Source organism: Anomaloglossus baeobatrachus, chromosome 1 (assembly GCF_048569485.1).
Source record: "Anomaloglossus baeobatrachus isolate aAnoBae1 chromosome 1, aAnoBae1.hap1, whole genome shotgun sequence".
In the NCBI taxonomy this organism is placed as follows: Eukaryota; Metazoa; Chordata; class Amphibia; order Anura; family Aromobatidae; genus Anomaloglossus; species Anomaloglossus baeobatrachus.
This window is the reverse complement of record NC_134353.1, coordinates 716,802,749-716,823,109: the sequence shown is the minus strand read 5'-3', so window position 1 is coordinate 716,823,109 and position 20,361 is coordinate 716,802,749. Positions and strand designations below refer to the sequence as shown.

The window sequence follows — 20,361 nt, the reverse complement described above, 5'->3', positions numbered from 1 at the left end:
TAAGCGAAAGTGCATATTACACGGGAGGAGGAACACATGATTCTTCCTCCCCTGATACTCAGACAACATTGCTCACAACAGTGACATGGGAGTTAGAAATGCTTACAGGGGTCTTCTCATGCTGTTCCCATGTCATTTGAGCACTGTTGTTATAAATTTGTTACATTTTTGAGCTTTTTCCAGATGCCCGGGGGTGCCGCCGGAAAAATGCTCGGGTATCCCATAGACTAATATTGGGCTCGGTGCTCAGGTCGAGCACTCGAGCATTTCAAAATGCTCAACCTGAGCATCGAGCACCCGAGCATTTTACTTCTCGCTCATCTCTAACTTTTAGCTATTTATACTTGTCATCTAAATTATATGATAAAAACCATTCCAGTATTTATATCTGATTCCTTCATAGTAGTGAGTGAGCGTGCTGGACACTGCTCGATAGTTGATCGAGTATTGGGTTGCTCAAAATGCTTGGTTCTCGATTGAGTATCGTACAGGTGCTTGATTTGCTCGTTTCCCTGTCCAGCATATTCCAGACGTCTCTAATAGGAGGACAATAGAAAGAGAAAGAAAGAAGCCAAAGACAAAGGCAGAATTTTTTTGCCAGAAAAATGCTTGAGTTTCCCATTGACTTCCATTATGATTAGTACTTGAGTTGAGCACGCTTGAGTGTACAACCTACTGGATTCGTGTACCGACCACTCATGCATTTTAGTGCTCACTCATTACTACTTAATAGCATTGAATATATGTAAAATGCATAAATATATTACAAAGGGAATTCCATTACATTGTAGACTTATATCAATTAGGTGTCAAATACAGCAAGCAATTCTCATATTTTTACGTCTTAAGGCCCCCATATACAGTGTGTCCACCCATATCCTGTCCACTACCATTAACTTGAGAATGGCGGCAGCTATAGGCATAGAAGTGGTGTCTATGTATAGTAAAGTAGCCATGGGCTACACAATGAAACTACCTATAGTGCCACCTGGTGGAAAACAACGGAGTTAGCATTTTTATTTTGAAAACGGAACGAGATAGAGAAAAAAAGTGAATTACAAAGTTGTAGGGCATCATCCATTCAATATGAATAAACACCTTGCGTACAGAAATGCTATGATTAGAACGTGTAAAACTCACAAGGCTGCAGACATGAAGTGATACCTCATGGAGACCTTCCTACAAGTCATTGGGTATGGTGGCTGCGTGAAGTGGCCTCCACGCTCACTTGGCCTGACCCCATTGGATTTCTGTGAGGTCACATCAAACAACAGGTGTATGCGACCCCTCCACCAACATTGCAAGACCTACGACGACGTATTACAGATGCTTGTGCAAACGTGTCACCTACCATATTGCACAACGTGCAGCAAGATACAGTATGTTGTCCAGAGTCCAGATGTGCATTGCAGCTGACGGTGGCCACTTTGAGCATCAAAGTTAAATGAGCACCATATGCGTGACCAGCATTCAATGTTTTGGGGGGTCAAGGGTTTCAAATCATAGCATTTCTGTATGCAAGGTGTCGATTCGTATTGAATTGATGATGCCCTGCAACTTTGTAATTCACTTTTTTCTCTATCTCGTTCCGTTTTCGAGATAAAAATGCTAACTCTGTTGTTTTCCACCAGGTGCCGCTATAGGTGGTTTCATTGCGTAGCGCATGGCTATTTTACTATACCTAGACACCACCTCTATGCCAATATGCCAATAGCTGCCGCCGTTCTCAAGTTAATGGCAGTGGACAGGATATGGGTAGACACACTGTATATTAGACTATTTTAGATTTTTAGCTGAATCTGTCAATATTGGTGGTTCAGTCAAATAAATATGGGGGTCCCTGATTCTAACCCAACAGATGATTTTAGGGTAGATAAGGATGCAGCATTTCTGATTTCGGACTAACGATCCATTTATTTTATAAGAGGCAAGTTCTGTAAGAGATGTCTGGCAGTGTCTGTCTCACGGAGGACACTGGATAATTTGTCAGACCAAGAACTCTTGTCTATGGGAAAGTTGGGCAAGATAACGGCTGGATGATCCGCTGAAGCATTGATCTGCTGACAACTATCAAAAGTGTATGCAAAGATTTAGACTTATTTGATTTTAGTGCAATGTTTAGATGGTCTCTTTTCCATTTCTTTTTTTTTAGTTATCCTTTAGAGTTGCTTCTATAACTCATTAACACTAGAACTACTGAGGTAGTCATTTTGACTACTTTGCACCATGTATTTCTATATAGGTGTCACGAGTCTAGTAGTTCTAGTGTTAATAAGGACTTTTAAATTATGAACAGCTTGAATAAAACACTTTGCGTATAAGAATTAGAGCGTTAGAAGCATTAGGATAACACATTTAGTATAGTTGTTGAAGGGTTATTCTATCCATATTTTTTTTAGATCACGTTTTAATGGCCCTTTGATCTTTTTTTGTGTGTAATCATGAGATTTATTCTTGTATATTGGGCACCGAACATCTCTATGGAAACAAATGTGGAGGTCCCCTGAATTTTCATAGTGATAATTCCAATTACAGCAGTGTATGTGTCCGTGACATTTTTATGTTCTTAACAAATTGTGTTAACTCTGATGAATAACAACTGAAATGTGATAATTATTTTTACTGGACTGCTAATCAACAATAATAGGATATTGTAGTACATATAAAAAAGGTTGCTTGTATACTAAAGTTTATAAATAAATAAGCCAGGGTACCTCCATGAAAACTCAGTGAAATCCGCAATCTCTAATTATAAGACTCACCGACTCATTACAAAATTCCAATATAACCCACTGGCCAACAGTGTACAGAAATTCACATTTCATTTTTGTCTTTTGTAAAGCAAATACGACATTCCAATGTAACAACAGATGGTCAAACAGTTGTCAAATATAGGTGCTATATTTTTTGGAACCCAAAGGTTGACAACTGACGTCTAACTAAAAACCATAAATTTACATTTTATTACATTTTTGTAACTCTTGGTGCTCAATTTTTTTCTTTACAAAGTTCAAAACCACTTGCATAGACATAGAGTGAAATTATTTGATTTTTGCAGCGTGCAGCCACTATTAGGATGTTCAAAACTTTTTTAAAATTGTTTTATGATCCATCTCAATGTCTAGACTAAACCCCTAAATTACCCACACAATGTGGTAATAATTATTGCTGAAAAGGCCATCAATCACTACTGCTATGCCAAACATTTGGGCTCTCTTCAGAGTTGATACAAAGTTGAGAACAATATATAGGTGGGATCAAAGTTGTAGCAAAAGTTGTGTTACAAAAGTCACTTCTGAATTTGGGGGCTTTCCCTTCTAATTGAATTGTTAATTTTGCAATTATTCTTTTACTTTTTAGTTTAGCCTGTGGTGGTTTATGTTATTACTTGTGTGTATCCTAGTTGCATACATTTATACTTTATTACTGCAAAGCAAGGATTCTTCTAAACATTTGTTATTTCAATTGTGCATATTTCTCCGAAACATTGCATATATTTCATTATTTTAGTAACTTTATCAGAGGCAAAGTCAATAACATATTGGTTCAGCCTTCTATTATTGCCTCTATCACTTCCATGTATTTTAACATTCAATGCTGGAGAGGAAAAGTGGAGTTAATGCCGCACTGCCGCCGAATATAAAGATTGTTGATTATTACCAATTTTCTTTATTTCATAGGTCTACGCCTTTCATTGCTCAAGTCTCCTTCTTCAGGACCAAAAGGAGGAATCAACAATACATGTATTGTTGATTCCTCCTTTTGGTCCTGAAAAAGGGGACTTGAGCCTTGATATGTGTAGACCTATGAAATAAAGCAAATTATTGATAATCAACAATCTCTTCATTCGGCTGCAGCGCGGCATTAATCTCGCTTTTCCTCTCCAGCATCGATTACTAACCTTCGTGGGCTGTGGCAGCCACCATTACTTTACAAGCCTTCATAGGGGCTGTGACTTTCATAACCCCATTAGGTGAGTGTAATATAGTGCATATTGCAAATTTATATCTGGTAAGATCCTATTTGCTCTCCTTTTTCTCAGCTTTACATGTATTTTAACATCACACAGCAGCACATTGTAAACAACAAAAATTCACTAGGGAAATTTATTGTTATGGTATAATGGTAGTCCAAAAATCAAACTAGCTGGAGCTCGTTCGGAAAAGTTATGGGAATTTTTGTTACGTGCCCCGTCCGATCAATGAGGACTTATAATTAGAGATTGGTGAACTGTAAAGTTTAATGTTGGTACTGAACACAGACTTTACAAGAAAATCAGTGTTCGAGTTCGGAGCACAGGTGCTTTACGTATGCTAACTACTCAATCGAGCATCCCTGTCCTCTGGGATGCTTGGTGTTCAGCCTAGTGCAAGCTGCTTGCAGTGTTGGAATGACTCGCACTGGGGATAAAAACAGCGTTATCAGATGTAGTGTGCACCAAAAAAAAACCCCTGCCCTCCCTCCCTCAGAAGAGCTCTGTATCGAGGCAGATAGATAAACTGCCCAATCAGTGACTTCTAATGGGGTTCAGGTCAAGTCCAGGTCCAAAACAGAACTTTTTCTGAGCCCGCCAAACCAAACTTCAATGGGTTTGCTCATCTCTACTTGCAATAGATTGTGTCCTAGAGCAAATTTTTGTGTGGTGCCTTGAACTTTTTTAGAAGCACTTGGGTATAGAGAGTATTTATCCATTGTGTAGAAATCTCCACTGTATTCAGAGTGACGTTACACTTACCATAAAGTCTCTCTCTGCTATAGACACAGAATGCCATGAATGAGCATATTTTTCAATTCTGGAAGTGTTCCGAGGAGAATACGGATATGGATTAGAATGTCTTGTAATTTAGGATTTATGTTTGAAGATATGAATTAATTTGATTTCATTAGAACTTTGTTTTTGAAGTGTACTTTAGAGAGGATTTGTAACTTTAAATATCTTCTTAAAACATACCTGATTAAATTCAGCTCCGGCATGCTCTGTATTTGGGGAATTATTTGTCAAAAGTGTGATCTGTGCAAAGCTTAAAGGGTTTGTTTCATGATTAAATATTATGTTTTTGGTTTAGAGCATGTAAACAAGTTTAATTTTATCAATTGGAATATTTTTTTTTGTTATGGCTACTCTAGTGTTTTTTTTTCAATTCCCTTTCAGCACTAAATACAAAAGACCACTGCTGGAAATATAATCATAATTACTAAACACTGGCAATTTTTTTTAACTTGATTCAATTTAAACTTTTTTTGTTTAATTTAACAAAGATTTAACAAAGGCAATGTAAATATAAAGTATTTTGAAATGTTAGCATACGTTTATTAAATGAAAATTAAAGCCACAGTGTCTGTCCTAACTATCTGTTCTGCATTACATACTTATATTACATTTTTTCTTGCATTTCTAGATCTTCAGTCTTTGCCAAGTATGAATTCCCAGAATATTCATGCATCCTGTGGTGTCTCCGACCAATACTTGGCCTTTGGCTATGTATAGAAAATGAGAATAAAATGTCTTGCCCTTTTGTAATGAATCATTATAATGTGTATTGTTTAGGCACCAACTCTGTAGTGAATCAATATAACATTCCCTTTGAGGGCAAAACTGGACTGTAACTGTGACATTTATTTCTCTGTGCTTATATTAACAGTCCGTCTGTGATTCCATCCTTTGCTAGTATATAGCATAAACAACTTAAAGTGCTTGCACTGTGGATAATTTCAATATATTTCTTCCCTACATTTGTGGAGTTTTCAGGCATGTAAAATGAATGCTGGCTAAAGTCTGGTTCTCTATCTCTTAAGATGTGGTGTGTTGGTATACAGTACATAGATCACCCATAAAAATAAAGCAACCCACAAGGCTCTTTCCATCTTTTTCTCACTAGTGGTTTATTAAGCTGTACTACATGATAGACCTGCCTTTATTTTTCTGCACACAAGCTCTCCATCCACAGATTTCCTGGTGACTGTCTACTTCTGTATTATCATAATATAATCTTTGTAGCGTATGGAAATAGTAGAATTATTATTTAGACAATTTTATACAAACTTTAATTGTCCGATATATTGCACTGTGGCTTGGCACCATACTCTATGGTTATTATAATTACAAACTATAAGGTATGGTATTGAACAAAAAGGATGTTAAAGTCAGCCGAGCAATGTAAACAAAGGGAGGGAATAATCTGGCATTGAGGTTCCATAAAAATGTAATTTTATTTCAAATTTCTTAAAAAACCTTCAATCCATAGATAAAATGAAAACCACAATAGTCAGGAATGTCCAAGTTCTTACAAACGTGTTTCTGACTTACTCGTCCTTATTCATTGTACATTGAATAAGGACGAATAAGTCCGAAACGCATTTGTGAGAACTTGGACATTACTGACCATTGCGGTTTTCATTTAATCTATAGATTGAAGGTGTTTTAAGAAATTTGAAATAAAATTACATTTTTATGGAATCTCGATGCCGGATTATTTCCTCCTTTTGCTTATATGGCATAGTGGTTTATAGAAAACACTACACAACACCACACTATATGGATGCCGGCATCATGAGAAGGTAGAGAACCAGGCATCATCCCACAAAGGGATGGCATTGATGGTGTATCAAATTTGAACATATAATGGAACTTACCATTTAAATTTGGAGTTACAACACTTATGATGATGATTATTCCCTAGATTTGTGTATGGGTTCACAAAAAATCTTGCTCAGTATGAATTTAAGATAAAAGAACTATTGCCCACATATGTTTTATGCATGTTGATTGATGAAGAATAGAAATGATTCCAGTTTTATGAGACTTCAAATCTGCTATTATAGGTCTTTTATCGTGAAAGGACTGATTTCTTCTGTTTGCTCTTTTATTACTTATATATAGGTATTTCTTGCATAGCAAAAGATCATAAATAAACATGAAATACTCTACATGACAAAAAGAAGTTGTTTCAATTGTTCTTTACCATTAAATCTGAATATTGCAAGAGAAAGTAATTTCGGCTTACCTAATTGGAGCAGACTCATCCCCTTTCTCTAGCCAGTCCTGAGGAGGAGTAATGTACATGCACCATAAACCCCAGTTATATCCATGTGCAGCATTCGCATATTGCTGCACCTCAAATGTGTTGTATTTAATATTGTCGATTGCTGGTAAAAGGATTCGTCTTCTGTCTTCTTTGATCCTTGTGATAACAGGCTCTGCCCTACAAAAATATAGTAAGAAGATCCTGTGAACAACCTCTTTATATTAAGTGATTGGCATTATAACTGTATATTTAATGGTATGTTTTACATTCAAATAATAGAATGTAGAGAAAAAACATTAAAAACAAAAAAACTATTTTGAGAGCACTACTATAATGTTGATTCAGTATCAGAAAATTTAATGTTGTGGCTTTATAAAAAAAAGGTGATAATGAAACCGTTAACATGATACGATACGATACGATAACATGTCTAGCATGAGTTATAGTATCAATATAAAAATTGTCACACAAAATGACCTGATGCTGAATGGCGTTAGGTCCTAGAACGGCAATACCATATATTAAAATGACTCAGTAAGGGAAGTGGAGGGGGTGGGGGTAAGTATGTACAGAGGTTTGGTTTGAGACCTAGGTAACCTCTTTTTCTTTTTTAATATTACTTAAATCTGATCTAAAATTTAATCACCTTAGGAATTTTAGGATCTAATACTCTTACCAGCCTGGTCTGGGGTCTGATTGAATTTGGGGTTTTAAGAAATTTAGGCTTCTTGTCTCAGGTCTGAATTATAAATGATTGAATCTCTTGAAATTTTAATTTTCTGGATTCAGCAAATTTTAAATAAAAATGGTAAGCACAGCCAATCTCAAATACTGCTAAAATCTCTAATTGCCCAAAAAAAGATGTGTAACACTTTTAGGTCTCCTAAGACTGTATTGTATCTGTTTGAAATCTGGCTGTGTGTAAATGGTTGGTAATAGGACACACACAGACACAAGAATGGATGGTTGGCATGAGATCCAGAACTATGCATGCATCACTTATAAAGCGTATGGTTACTCTGGTTTGGTGAAAACCACAGGCCTAGGAGTAAGCTCTCATGCAGGAAATTGCAGTCATTCTCATGGTCTTAGGGGTACTTTACAGGTTGCGACATCGCTAGCATCAGCTAGCAATGTCCAGCGCGATAGCACCCGCCCTGTCGCACATGCGATATCTTGTGATTGCTGCCGTAGTGAACATTATCACTACAGCAGCTTCACACACACATACCTGGTCGGCGATGTCGCTGTGACTGCCAAACAATCCCTCCTTCAAGGGGGAGGTGCATTTGGCATCACTGCGACATCACTAAGCGGCCGGCCAACAGAAGCGGAGGGGCAGAGATGAGCGGGACATAACATCCCGCCCACCTCCTTCCTTCCGCAGTGATGGTGGATGCAGGTAAGGAAATGTTCGTCATTCCTGCTGCTTCACACACAGCGATGTGTGACGCCGCAGGAGCGACAAACAACATCGCATCTCCTGATGTAGCGACATTATGAAAATGAACGACGTGACACAGATCAGAGATTTTTGACTGTTTTGTGCTCATTCATCGTCGCTCCTAGGATTTACACATTGCGATGTCGTTACCGGCACCGGATGTGCGTCACAACAACCGTGATCCCGACGATATTTTGGTAGCGATGTCGCAACTTGTAAAGTACCCCTTACATGTATTGAAAGATTGGTGTGCCTGATTACAAAAGTCTAAGAGCAATAATTTTTGGACTGTTTTTTATATATATATATTTTCAAAGCATGAAAAGTCTGTGCAGTTTTGTTATTTAACGAGCTATTGTAGCCATTTCATAACAAACTTAACAGACAGACTTTCCATGTTTTTTAAAATTTATAAAAGAGAAACCTGTCCAAAAATTTGGTCTAAATGCACAATGTTATATGTAGTGGAAAACTAACACTGCACATCAATAGAGTAAAGATTCTAAAAAGCAGAACTTTGAGAATTTTGTTCAGAACACCAAGAATATTTGTTTGCCAAGCTACAACCATTTTTTTGTGTATGCCCTGACCTGTGCAGGCTCCAATCATTTGCATGGTTCCATTTGGTGAATTCACTGCAGTTAGTGCCCTTAAAAAAAAATCTCAAAATGAGCATGAAGCTGAGACAAAAATAAATTTGCGAGTCATGACTGACAACATTTTTTCATAGTAAATTTTGTCTTATTGCCAATCTATACGCAGGAGCTTGAATCCTAGACAGGATCCTACATGGGACTTCACCAGAGATGTTGTTTCCAGGAAATGAATTTCAGTAATGGTGAGGAGGAGGATGGAAGGAGACTGGAAGTAATTAAAATCTGAGTGATAGAAGACGAAGAATTTTATTTTGAAAAAATATTTGCCTTTTATGCCCATTCCTGTATAAGAACTCAATTCTGCACAAGATTCTATCTGGGAGAGTCACCCCTGACACTGCTGCCAGACTGAATTTAAGTAAAATGATGACGATTTTAAGATATATAAAAAATTTGAGTCATATACAACAATTTTATATTTTCTTTCAAAGACTTCTGCATTTGACACGTGGCCCTTATCAATAGAGTTGAGCCCGGTTCGTGTTTTGTGGTTCTCCAGTTCGCGGTTCGAGTGATTTTGGGGGTGTTCTAGATTGAACTAGAACTCGAGCTTTTTGCTAAAAGTTCGTTAACTCGAGTTACGTTCGAGAACGGTTCTATCAGCCAAAAGCCAAGCTAATTACTAGCTGGCTTTTCGCTGTAATAGTGTAAGTCACTCTGTGACTCACACTATTATGAAATTTCAGTGTATAGTGTACGGTAACTGCGCATTCAGATCACTGCTGCTGGTATAATGGTGATCACCATTTTTTTTTTATTCTTTTCTTCCTTCCCTAAGCGTGCGTGTAGTGGGGTGGGCCAGCATGTCAGCCAATCCCAGACACACACACAGCTAAGTGGACTTTTTGCCAGACAAGCAAGGGCATATGTCATAGGATGTCCATGTCACATGTCCCTGCATTATAAAAACGGGTATCTGAGCATCTGGACGCTTTTATCTGCCTTCTGCGTCTGGGTGTCAGTCACCGCTGACGCCGCTCCTGTCGCCGGTCCTGCTGTGTAGGCTCTACACACAGCGCTATACAGAATAGGGATAGAAGTTTCTTTCAGCCCTTGTAAGGGCTAATTACAGCTAGCTCAGAGCCATAGGTGACAGTCAGGTCCGTGGAAACAGTTTTTAACAGCTACAGATAACAGCGTCTGTGTAGCTAAGCTCAGGGACTTCCTCGCTGCATTTCACCATTAGGAGGAATAGAAAGTGAGGCTTCATTTCCTCTACACTGACCCACAACCCTGCCACTGTAACCTCCTGCCCTTTTTAGCAAAGCTATTTTAATTGCAGAGTGCTGCCAGTTAGTGCCATCCAAAGAGGCTGCTGTCCTCCATTATTGTGGCACTTGTGCCAAGCAAGTCCCACAACCTCTGCATTCTCCCCTCCTGCACATTTTTGCAAAGCTATTTTAATTGAAAAGAGTGCTGCCAGTTAGTGGCATCCAAAAAGTGGCTGTTGGACTTCATTAGTGTCCCACTGGTGCCAAGCAATTTACAGCACCTCTGCATTGCACCGTGAAACTCATTTTTACTAAGCCATTATAATAGCAAACACTGAGGAAACTTAGTGGAATCCAAAAAGTGGCTGTGAGACTTCATTAGTGTCCCACTGGTGCCAAGCAATTTGCAGCACCTCTGCATTGTACCCTCAAGCTCATTGTTACTAAGCCATTACAATAGCAAATACTGAGGAAACTTAGTGGCATCCAAAAAGTGGTTGTTGGACTTCACTAGTGTCCCACTGGTGCCAAGCAATTTGCAGCACCTCTGCATTGCACCCTCAAGCTCATTGTTACTAAGCCATTATAATAGCAAACACTGAGGAAACTTAGTGGCATCCAAAAAGTGGCTGTTGGACTTCATTAGTGTCCCACTGGTGCCAAGCAATTTGCAGCACCTCTGCATTGCACCCTCAAGCTCATTGTTACTAAGCCATTATAATAGCAAACACTGAGGAAACTTAGTGGCATCCAAAAAGTGGCTGTTAGACTTCATTAGTGTCCCACTGGTGCCAAGCAATTTGCAGCACCTCTGCATTGCACCCTCAAGCTCATTGTTACTAAGCCATTATAATAGCAAACACTGAGGAAACTTAGTGGCATCCAAAAAGTGGCTGTTGGACTTCATTAGTGTCCCACAGGTGCCAAACAATTTGCAGCACCTCTGCATTGCACCCTCAAGCTCATTGTTACTAAACCATTATAATAGCAAACACCGAGGAAACTTAGTGGCATCCAAAAAGTGGTTGTTGGACTTCATTAGTGTCCCACTGGTGCCAAGCTATTTCCAGCACCCCTGCATTGCACCGTCAAACTCATTTTTACTAAGCTATTAGAAGAGCAAACTGTGCTGCCAGTTTAAGGGCCATAGTTGCATTGTCAGGGATAGTTATTGTTGTTTATTCTGCTGTCAATAAAGGTAGACCACCGCTGCAATCTACACCACCTCTCAATTTTTACTACCACATTTTAAGTGCACAATCTTGTCGCAATCAAAATGAGTGGCAAAATGACAGATGCTGGTGGAAAGGGGAACAGGCGTGTTGGAAAAGGAAAAAAAGTGTTTGTCCGTGGGGAAGGTCGCAAAGCTGCACTAACATCTGCTGAAGATAGGCCATCTTCCAGCAAAAGTAAGATGTCTACTACTTGTGGCGCCCTGGACAAGCCAGGGGCCACAGGTAACAACACACACACACACCCCCACCCCCAGCAGTTTCACAGCAGACATCCCCAGTGAAACTTGATTCCTTTCCTCGGGCTCAGACTGACACACCAGGTGGGCGGAGTCAGGAGATGGACACGCCCACCCAGGAGTTAGCTGGCCTGAGGCAGGAAACAAGCCCAGTCAAGTCCTAGGAGAGGAAGAGAGAGGAGGTCTGCAGAGAGGCAGACGCAGACTGGGGCCTAGGATTGGAGCCTAGGGCCCTCGTGCAGCAGAGTCAGGCAGACGGTAGTGGCCGTCTGCAGGGAGCCGGGGAGACAGTTGGTGGAACCGTAAGTAGCCGGGGCTGTGCCCACCGGTACTGAATCGGGGAGCCAGCTGGAAGCCGGAGCGCAGGAGGAGTGTATGGAAGGTGCAGGAAAGGACTTACACCACCAAACTGGGTCAGGGGAAAACACCGCAGCGTCTGTGGGACCCGTCCATCCAGCCGAGTGTTTTACTAAGAACTGTGTCCTGATTTCTGGCTGAGTGAGTACCACCGTGCCGTGCGGCACAGCGCTGCCCCTGCGACCCTGCACCTCACCAGGCCCCGCACCCGGCCTGCCATCCACCCCTACCCCATCACCGGGCCCCGGGACAACCAACCCCCTACCCACAGAGGGGAGAAATAACAACAAAGCTGCTCCCTGTCACCGCTCCCGGGATCCCCATACAGAGCAGCGGTGGTGTCCACACAATCACCACAACCGTGGGTGGCATCACGGACAATCTCCCTTACCAAATCCCCTTTTACTGTGGAGCCTGGGATCACAGACCAGGTAACGCTACCGTGATACCCACAGAAGTGACCTCGTGGCCCGGATCTGAGTACCCCTGGTCCTCGGGCGACACACCACTTAATGTGGACAATCCGATGTGCTCCCTTTTTTACGGACACGAGTAACTGGAGCAAAGGTAGATGATGGCCAAAAAAAGAAAATGCTTGAATGGATCTCAAGTGGTCCAACAAGTGCCCTCTCTGCCACCTCAACTACCGCATCCAAAAAACACCAGTCCTCTGAGTTGTCATCCCAATCACACTTGGTTTCTCCCAGCTCTCAAGTCTCCATCCGCCCTGCACAGTATGGTGGAACAGAGATGGCTGAGTCTGCAGAGCTGTTCAGTCACACTGTAGCCTGGGAATCAGAGGTCTGCTCCCAAGCTACAGTGAGTACAGACCAGGAAATGGTCTGCAGTGATGCCCAGAACCTTTGTGACTCTGATTCAGGCCATGAGGACCAAGTTTCTGAGCATAATGTTGACCCCTATTCACAAACTGTAACACCTGTTGTTATAGACAATGAGGAACATACCGATGACGATGAGACGCAGATACCAGATTGGGATTACAACTTAAATATTCGGTCAGGGCAAGAAGAGGTCTGAGGGTGAGGGGAGTGCAAACACAACAATTGATGAGGAAGTTCTAGATCCCACCTACTGTGAACCCACAGTCAGGCACTCGAGGAGGTCAACAGAGGCGGTGGAGGAGGATACAACTGACGACGAAGTTATCTTGCGCCTTCCTGGACAGAGGAGGAATACTGGTAGCACGTCTACAACTGCATCCTCAGCCACCACTCTGCCTCTGAGCACTAGTCGGGGTGGCTCAGCAGGTCGCATGCCTTCTAAGCCTTGCCTAGCCTGGTCCTTTTTTGACCTTGCAAAGGATCGCCCAAATCATGTGATCTGTAAAATTTGTCGGGAATCTGTTAGTAGAGGCAAAAACCTCAGCAGTTTGACATTTTCTTCCATGAATCATCACATGACTAAATATCATCTTTCCCAGTGGGAAGCTCACCGTGCTGCAATGCGGCCTAGCGGAGCGGACCATCCACCGCCTGCCCTTTCCAGTGCATCCACGCACTCTTCCTCTTCTAGGACTGTGGGGACAGCTGTCACACCTGGTTTTCCACGCACAACTTCCACCACTGTAACCGCAACAGGCAGTTTGTTTGGTAGGTCGTCAGTTGGTTTGGAAGGGGAAACAAGTGCGTGTGTACAGCTCTCTCAGACATCGATAGCACCAACGTTGGATGAAGGCAACATCATGTCTACGCCTGCACTTTCCTCACAAACCTGCATTTTTCCAGGGACACCCTACTCACCACCGTCTACACACAGCAGCCAGATCTCTGTCCCTCAGATGTGGACAAATAAAAGGCCATTTCCTGCGACCCATGACAAAGCTAAGAGGTTGACTTTATCCCTCTGTAAACTCTTGGCTACCGAAATGCTGCCTTTCCGCCTGGTGGAAACACAGGATTATAGAGACCTTATGTCTGTTGCTGTGCCCCAGTACCAGATGCCCAGTCGCCACTACTTCTCTAAGAAAGGTGTGCCTGCGCTACACCAGCATATCACACACAACATCACCGCTTCCTTGAGAAACTCTGTGTGTGAATGGGTGCATTTCACCACCGATACTTGGACCAGTAAGCATGGACAGGGACGTTACATGTCGCTGACTGGGCACTGGGTAACTATGGTGATAGATGGTGAAGGGTCTGCTGCACAAGTCTTGCCGTCCCCACGACTTGTGTGTCAATCCTCTGTCTGTCCAAGTTCCGCCACTGCTTCTGCCTCCTCCACCTCATCTGTGTCCTTCACCTCCGCCCCAAGCCTGCCTGGTCAGGCCACCAGCGTTGTAACTGCGCAGAAGGAATCATGCACCCCTCATTACTATGCTGGCAGCAGAGCGCAATGGCATCAGGCGGTCTTTATCTTGAAATGTCTTGGAAATAAGAGTCACACAGCGGCTGAGTTGTGGGCAGCTCTGGAGACTGAGTTTGGTAAATGGTTGTCTCCACTCAACCTGCAGCCTGGTAAGGCCGTGTGCGACAATGCTGCAAACCTTGGTGCGGCCCTTCACCTGGGCAAGGTGACACACGTGCCTTGTATGGCTCACGTGTTGAACCTTGTTGTCCAGCATTTTTTAACACACTATCCCGGCCTAGATGGCCTTCTGAACAGGGCACGAAAACTGTCTGCTCACTTCCGCCGTTCAACCGTCGCTGCTGAGCGACTTGCATCGCTTCAGAAGTCTTTCAGCCTGCCGGTTCATCGCCTGAAATGCGATGTGCCGACACGCTGGAATTCGACTCTCCACATGTTACAGCGACTGTGGCAGCACCGCCGAGCCCTGGTGCAATACGTCATGACGTATAGCCTGGGCCAACGAGATGCAGAGGTGGGGCAGATCACCCTGATGGAGTGGTCTCAGATCAAGGACCTATGCACCCTTCTGCACAGTCTCGACATGGCGACGAATATGTTTAGCGCTGACAATGCCATTATCAGCATGACAATTCCAGTCATTTACATGCTGGAGCACACGCTAAACACTATTCGGAGTCAGGGGGGTGGGACAACAGGAAGGGGAGGAACTACAGGAGGATTCATATGCGCAAGAGACAACAACATCACCAAGGTCCAGACGTTCATCATCACCAAGGCGGTAGGCATGGGACCATGGGGGACAGGGATCAACAAGGGCACATGGTAGCAGGCGAAATGTTGAGGAAGGTGCAGGAGAACATGAAAAAATGGAGGACGAACTGTCCATGGACATGGAAGACTCAGCGGATGAGGGAGACCTTGGTCAAATTTCAGTTGAAAGAGGTTGGGGGGAGATGTCAGAGGAAGAAAGAACGGTTAGCAGCTCTATGCCACAAACACAGCGTGGACTTGGTCCGCATGGCTGCGCAAGACACATGAGCGCCTTCTTGCTGCACTACCTCAAAATGACCCTCGTATTGTCAAAATTAGAAGTGATGATGACTACTGGCTTGCCACACTATTAGATCCCCGGTACAAGTCCAAATTTTGTGACATAATTCCAGCCATAGAAAGGGACGCACGTATGCAGGAGTATCAGCAAAAGCTGTTACTCGATCTTAACTTGGCTTTTCCACCAAACACCCGTGGTGCACGGAGTGAATCTCCCAGTTGTAACTTGACAAGCATGGGACGGTCTCGTCATCTTCAACAGTCTACCCGTACCAGCAGCACCGTATCTGGTGCTGGTAACAGCAATTTTATTGAATCTTTTCATAATTTTTTTAGACCATCTTTTGCAAGTCCACCAGAGACAACAAGTCTGACACATAGTCAACGGCTGGAGAGGATGATACAGGAGTATCTCCAAATGAACTTCGATGCCATTACTTTGCAAATGGAGCCTTGCTCATTTTGGGCTTCAAATCTTGAAAAATGGCCAGAGCTCTCCACTTACGCCTTATAGATCTTGTTGTGTCCAGCTGCCAGCGTTGTCTCTGAATGTGTCTTCAGTGCTGCTGGGTGTGTGCTGATAGATAAGCACACGCGTCTGTCCAGTGACAATGTGGACAGACTAACGTTCATCAAAATGAACAAGTCATGGATCCACAAGGAGTTTACTACCCCTGTGTCATCCTGGGGAGAGTTAATGCTTGTGGATTTGGAATGTGCTTGATGCAAATCTACCTGTGAAGTATACAACTGGGGCACAAGTGCTGCCACTGAAGGGGTGGGTGTCTGTGTGGCCCAATTTTTTGAAAAAAGGGAGACTCTACTTGGAGTAACCCATGCTGTGTTTTTTAAAAGGAGCCAAGATGAACAAGTCATGGTTCAGCAAATACTTTGCTACCTACCCTGGTGTCATCCTGGGGACGGTTAAGGATCGCGCATTTTTGAATGTGCTTGATGCAAATCTACCTGTGAAGTGTACAACTGGGGCACAAGTGCTGCCACTGAAGGGGTGGGTGTCTATGTGGCCCAATTTTTGGAAAAAAGGGAGACTCCGCTTGGAGTAACCCTTGCTTGCAGTGTTTCTAAAAATGATCCAAGATGAACAGATCGGGGATCAGCAAAGACTTTGCTAACTACCCCGGTGCAATCCTGGGGACGGTGAAGGATGGCATATTTTTGAATGTGCTTGATGCAAATCTACCTGTGAAGTGTACAACTGGGGCACAAGTGCTGCCACTGAAGGGGTGGGTGTCTGTGTGGCCCAATTTTTGGAAAAAAGGGAGACTCCGCTTGGAGTAACCCTTGCTTGCAGTGTTTCTAAAAATGATCCAAGATGAACAGATCGGAGATCAGCAAAGACTTTGCTACCTACTCCGGTGGAATCCTGGGAATGGTTAAGGATGGTGTATTTTTGAATGTACCTGATGCAAATGTACCTGTGAAGTGTACAACTGGGGCACAAGTGCTGCCACTGAAGGGGTGTCTGTGTGGCCCAATTTTTGGAAAAAAGGGAGACTCCGCTTGGCGTAACCCTTGCTGTGTTTTTTAAAAGGATTCAAGATGAACAAGTCATGGCTCAGCAAAGACTTTGCTGCCTACCCCGGTGTCATCCTGGGGACGGTTAAGGATGGCGTATTTTTGAATGTGCTTGATGCAAATTTACCTGTGAAGTGTACAACTAGGGCACAAGTGCTGCCACTGAAGGGGTGGGTGTCTGTGTGGCCCAATTTTTGGAAAAAAGGGAGACTCCGCTTTGAGTCACTTTGCGGTGTTTTACATGATTTTAGAAGGACATGCTATGCCTATATCTGTGTCTCCTCCTCTTTTTCCTCGTCCAGCTGTTTAGTTTTTGCATGAGTATTTGTCCTTTTCACTTTCCCATGTGTTTGTGTTGTCTTGTGAGTTGTTTGTCACCTTTTGGACACCTTTGAGGGTGTTTTCTAGGTGTTTTTATGTGTTTGTGATTGCCTCCCATTGTTTCCTTTGGGTTCGAGTGGTTCACCGAACCGAACTCGAACCAGACCTCGGCTCGGCGAACCGAGCTCGAGCCGAACCGCGACCGCTTCGCTCATCTCTACTTATCAACTACCAATGATGGATTGGTATGATGACAATGATTCCAAGTAACACAAGCTCCAGTTAATATATTGCATAATATTATCTTTCATCTTACCACCTGATGTTACAAGCTATGCAGTGGTAAATTCCATCACATTTCAATTCCGCAATTTGGCTAGTGGCTCACTCATACTACTGTGTTGCTCTAATTATAGTATTTTCTATAATTGTTACTTGTTTGCATATAAACCTACTGAATTGTATAGCGCTGTGGAATACATTGGCGCTATAAAAATAATGATTTAGTATTATTATTATTATTATTATTATTATTATTATTATTATTATTCTTATTAAATCCTAGTGTCCATTCTTTGTCTTATAGGAATGGTTGAATTTTGTATAAAGGTTGGTAACTTATTGGACATTTTATTGAATGCACATCTGTTTTTCATCGGGTGTGGGAGCCCTAAACCTGATGCACTATGGGGTTTCTTGGAAGGTATTTAAAGTTATTTGTTTGTTGTAAGAACATCCATGAATAAGACATTATAACATAGCAATGTGTTGAAACGCGTTGGATGTAATCTGATGTAAGATCTTTATCTGCTGGATGTCATTCCTATGAACTATTAATGTAATGCAATAAAAGAATTATTTTAAGCAAAAAACTGTCTGGATCCGCTGGATATTTTGCTTTTTCTTAAAAAGTGGGGATGGGCTGCAGAAGTAAATGACCAAAATATTTGGCAAAATCATGGCATTCTGGGCCAGATAGATAGCAAAGGAAAAGAATGCTTACCAGTAAAGGGTGCTTTACACGCTGCGACATCGCTAACAATATATCGTCGGGGTCACGGTGTTTGTGACGCACATCCGGCGTCGTTAGCGACATCGCAGCGTGTGACACCTATGAACGACCTTAAACAATCGCAAAAGAGTTAAAAATTGTTGGTCTGTGACACATCGTGCATTTACCAAAAATCATTGTCTGGTCAGTAGCGAGGTTGTTTGTTATCCCTGCGGCACCACACATCGCTACATGTGACACCACAGGAACGACGAACATCTCCTTACCTGCGTCCACCGGCAATGAGGTAGGAAGGAGGTGGGCGGCATGTTCCGGCCGTTCATCTCCTCCCCTTCTCTGCTATTGGTCGGCCACTTAGTGACGCCGCAGTGACGTCGCTATGATGCCAAACGCACTTCCCCCTTGAAGGAGGGATTGTTCGGCGGTCACAGCGACATCACTGAACAGGTATGTGTGTGTGACGCTGCCATAGCGATAATGTTCGCTATGGCAGTGATCACCAAATGTCGCACGAACGATGGGGGCGGGTGCTATCGCACATGACATCGCTAGCTATCGCTGGCGATGTCGCAGCGTGTAAAGCACCCTTAAGACACTGATTGCCATTGTTGTACATATTGTCCTTTAAATTGCATGAAATCTGTGCTGTCCTCACTTACATTGTCTTCAGATTGAAGTTATAATAAAATATCTAATAAAACCACAATTACTTGTTATTTTGTATTTAATATATATTTAGCATTGTCTTCAGCGAAAGTGCTCAGTCATGTTTGGCCAATTTACAGTAGAAAACATTATAAGATTAAGAGAATATTAGAATATGTACAGCATAAAACACAAGAAGTAAAGTCTGTTTACTTAGCAGTTTATAATCCTTGTCCATATATAAATATACAATTGCCGTCTGAGGAATTAAAATTCTGACAGTAAAATGATAGAAATTTACAAAACATTATATGAAATTTATACTAGCATGAGAGATTTTCTGTGGTAACTATTGTGATCCACTCAGTAGGAATTTGTTGCCAGTTTCCTGTCTGATCCTGGTACCAGTCTATATGATGCCATCCTGTTTGTATTTGTAGGTCAAATTAAGTCACTTCAGATCTCAGTAACCACAGACTCTCCAAACAGACCCATCATACACTGACTGCCCACTTTATTAGAAACAGCCATCTGGTAGAGCATTGAACTTTTTTTTGTGTGACGGGGTCCTTCTCCCATATCACATAATCAACAGAGCGAGAGATGAGTGAGCAATACAAAACATATTTATTCCATGCAATCCAGAATGTCCATCAAATAATCCACCACACAGAGGGTAAAATATTCCAATAATGGCATTTATGTCCCTGGGATGGGTCACAATTCTCCAGCAGTCCTTTTCCAGGCAAATCGGGGTGTCTCAGTCTCTCTGGGGTGTTAGCCTCTACTCAGAGGATCAATCTTTGTCTTTCTCTCTTCTCCTGTTCAGCCAGACTGCCAAATCCCCCAGGTAATCAGAGTTTACAGCAGGTAGATCCCAGGCCCCCTCCCCCAGACTTAAGGCCCCGTCACACACAACAAGATCGCTAATGAGATCGTTGCTGAGTCACAGTTTCTGTGACATAGCAGCGATCTCGTTATGTGTGACACCTACCAGCGATCAGGCCCCTGCTGTGAGATCGCTAGTCATTGCCGAATGGTCAGGACTATTTTCTTCAAAGGCGGACAGGACGCATCGCTGTGTTTGAAACCCACCAACGACCTCCTAACAGGGTCCTAATGCCCGCTGAGATCATTATACAGGTCGCTCATCGTTACTGCGTCGTTGGTAAGGTCTGACTATGTGACATCTCACCAGCGACCTCCCAGTGACTTACCAGCGATCCTTATCAGGTTGTATCGTTGTCGGATCACTGGTAAGTCATTGTGTGTGACTGGGCCTTTAGGGACAGGAACACTGCA

At 42.5% G+C, this 20,361-nt stretch overlaps 1 protein-coding gene across 1 annotated transcript in view; it reads right to left on the bottom strand.

The window, feature by feature from the left end:
- The window catches only part of GALNT9 (polypeptide N-acetylgalactosaminyltransferase 9), a 678,907-nt gene that overhangs the window by 309,962 nt on the left and 348,584 nt on the right, over positions 1–20,361 (bottom strand). The window contains exon 5 of the mRNA XM_075321947.1: positions 7,005–7,202. Within this exon, the coding sequence (XP_075178062.1) occupies positions 7,005–7,202 (198 nt within the window). The remainder of the gene's footprint in view (positions 1–7,004; positions 7,203–20,361) is intronic.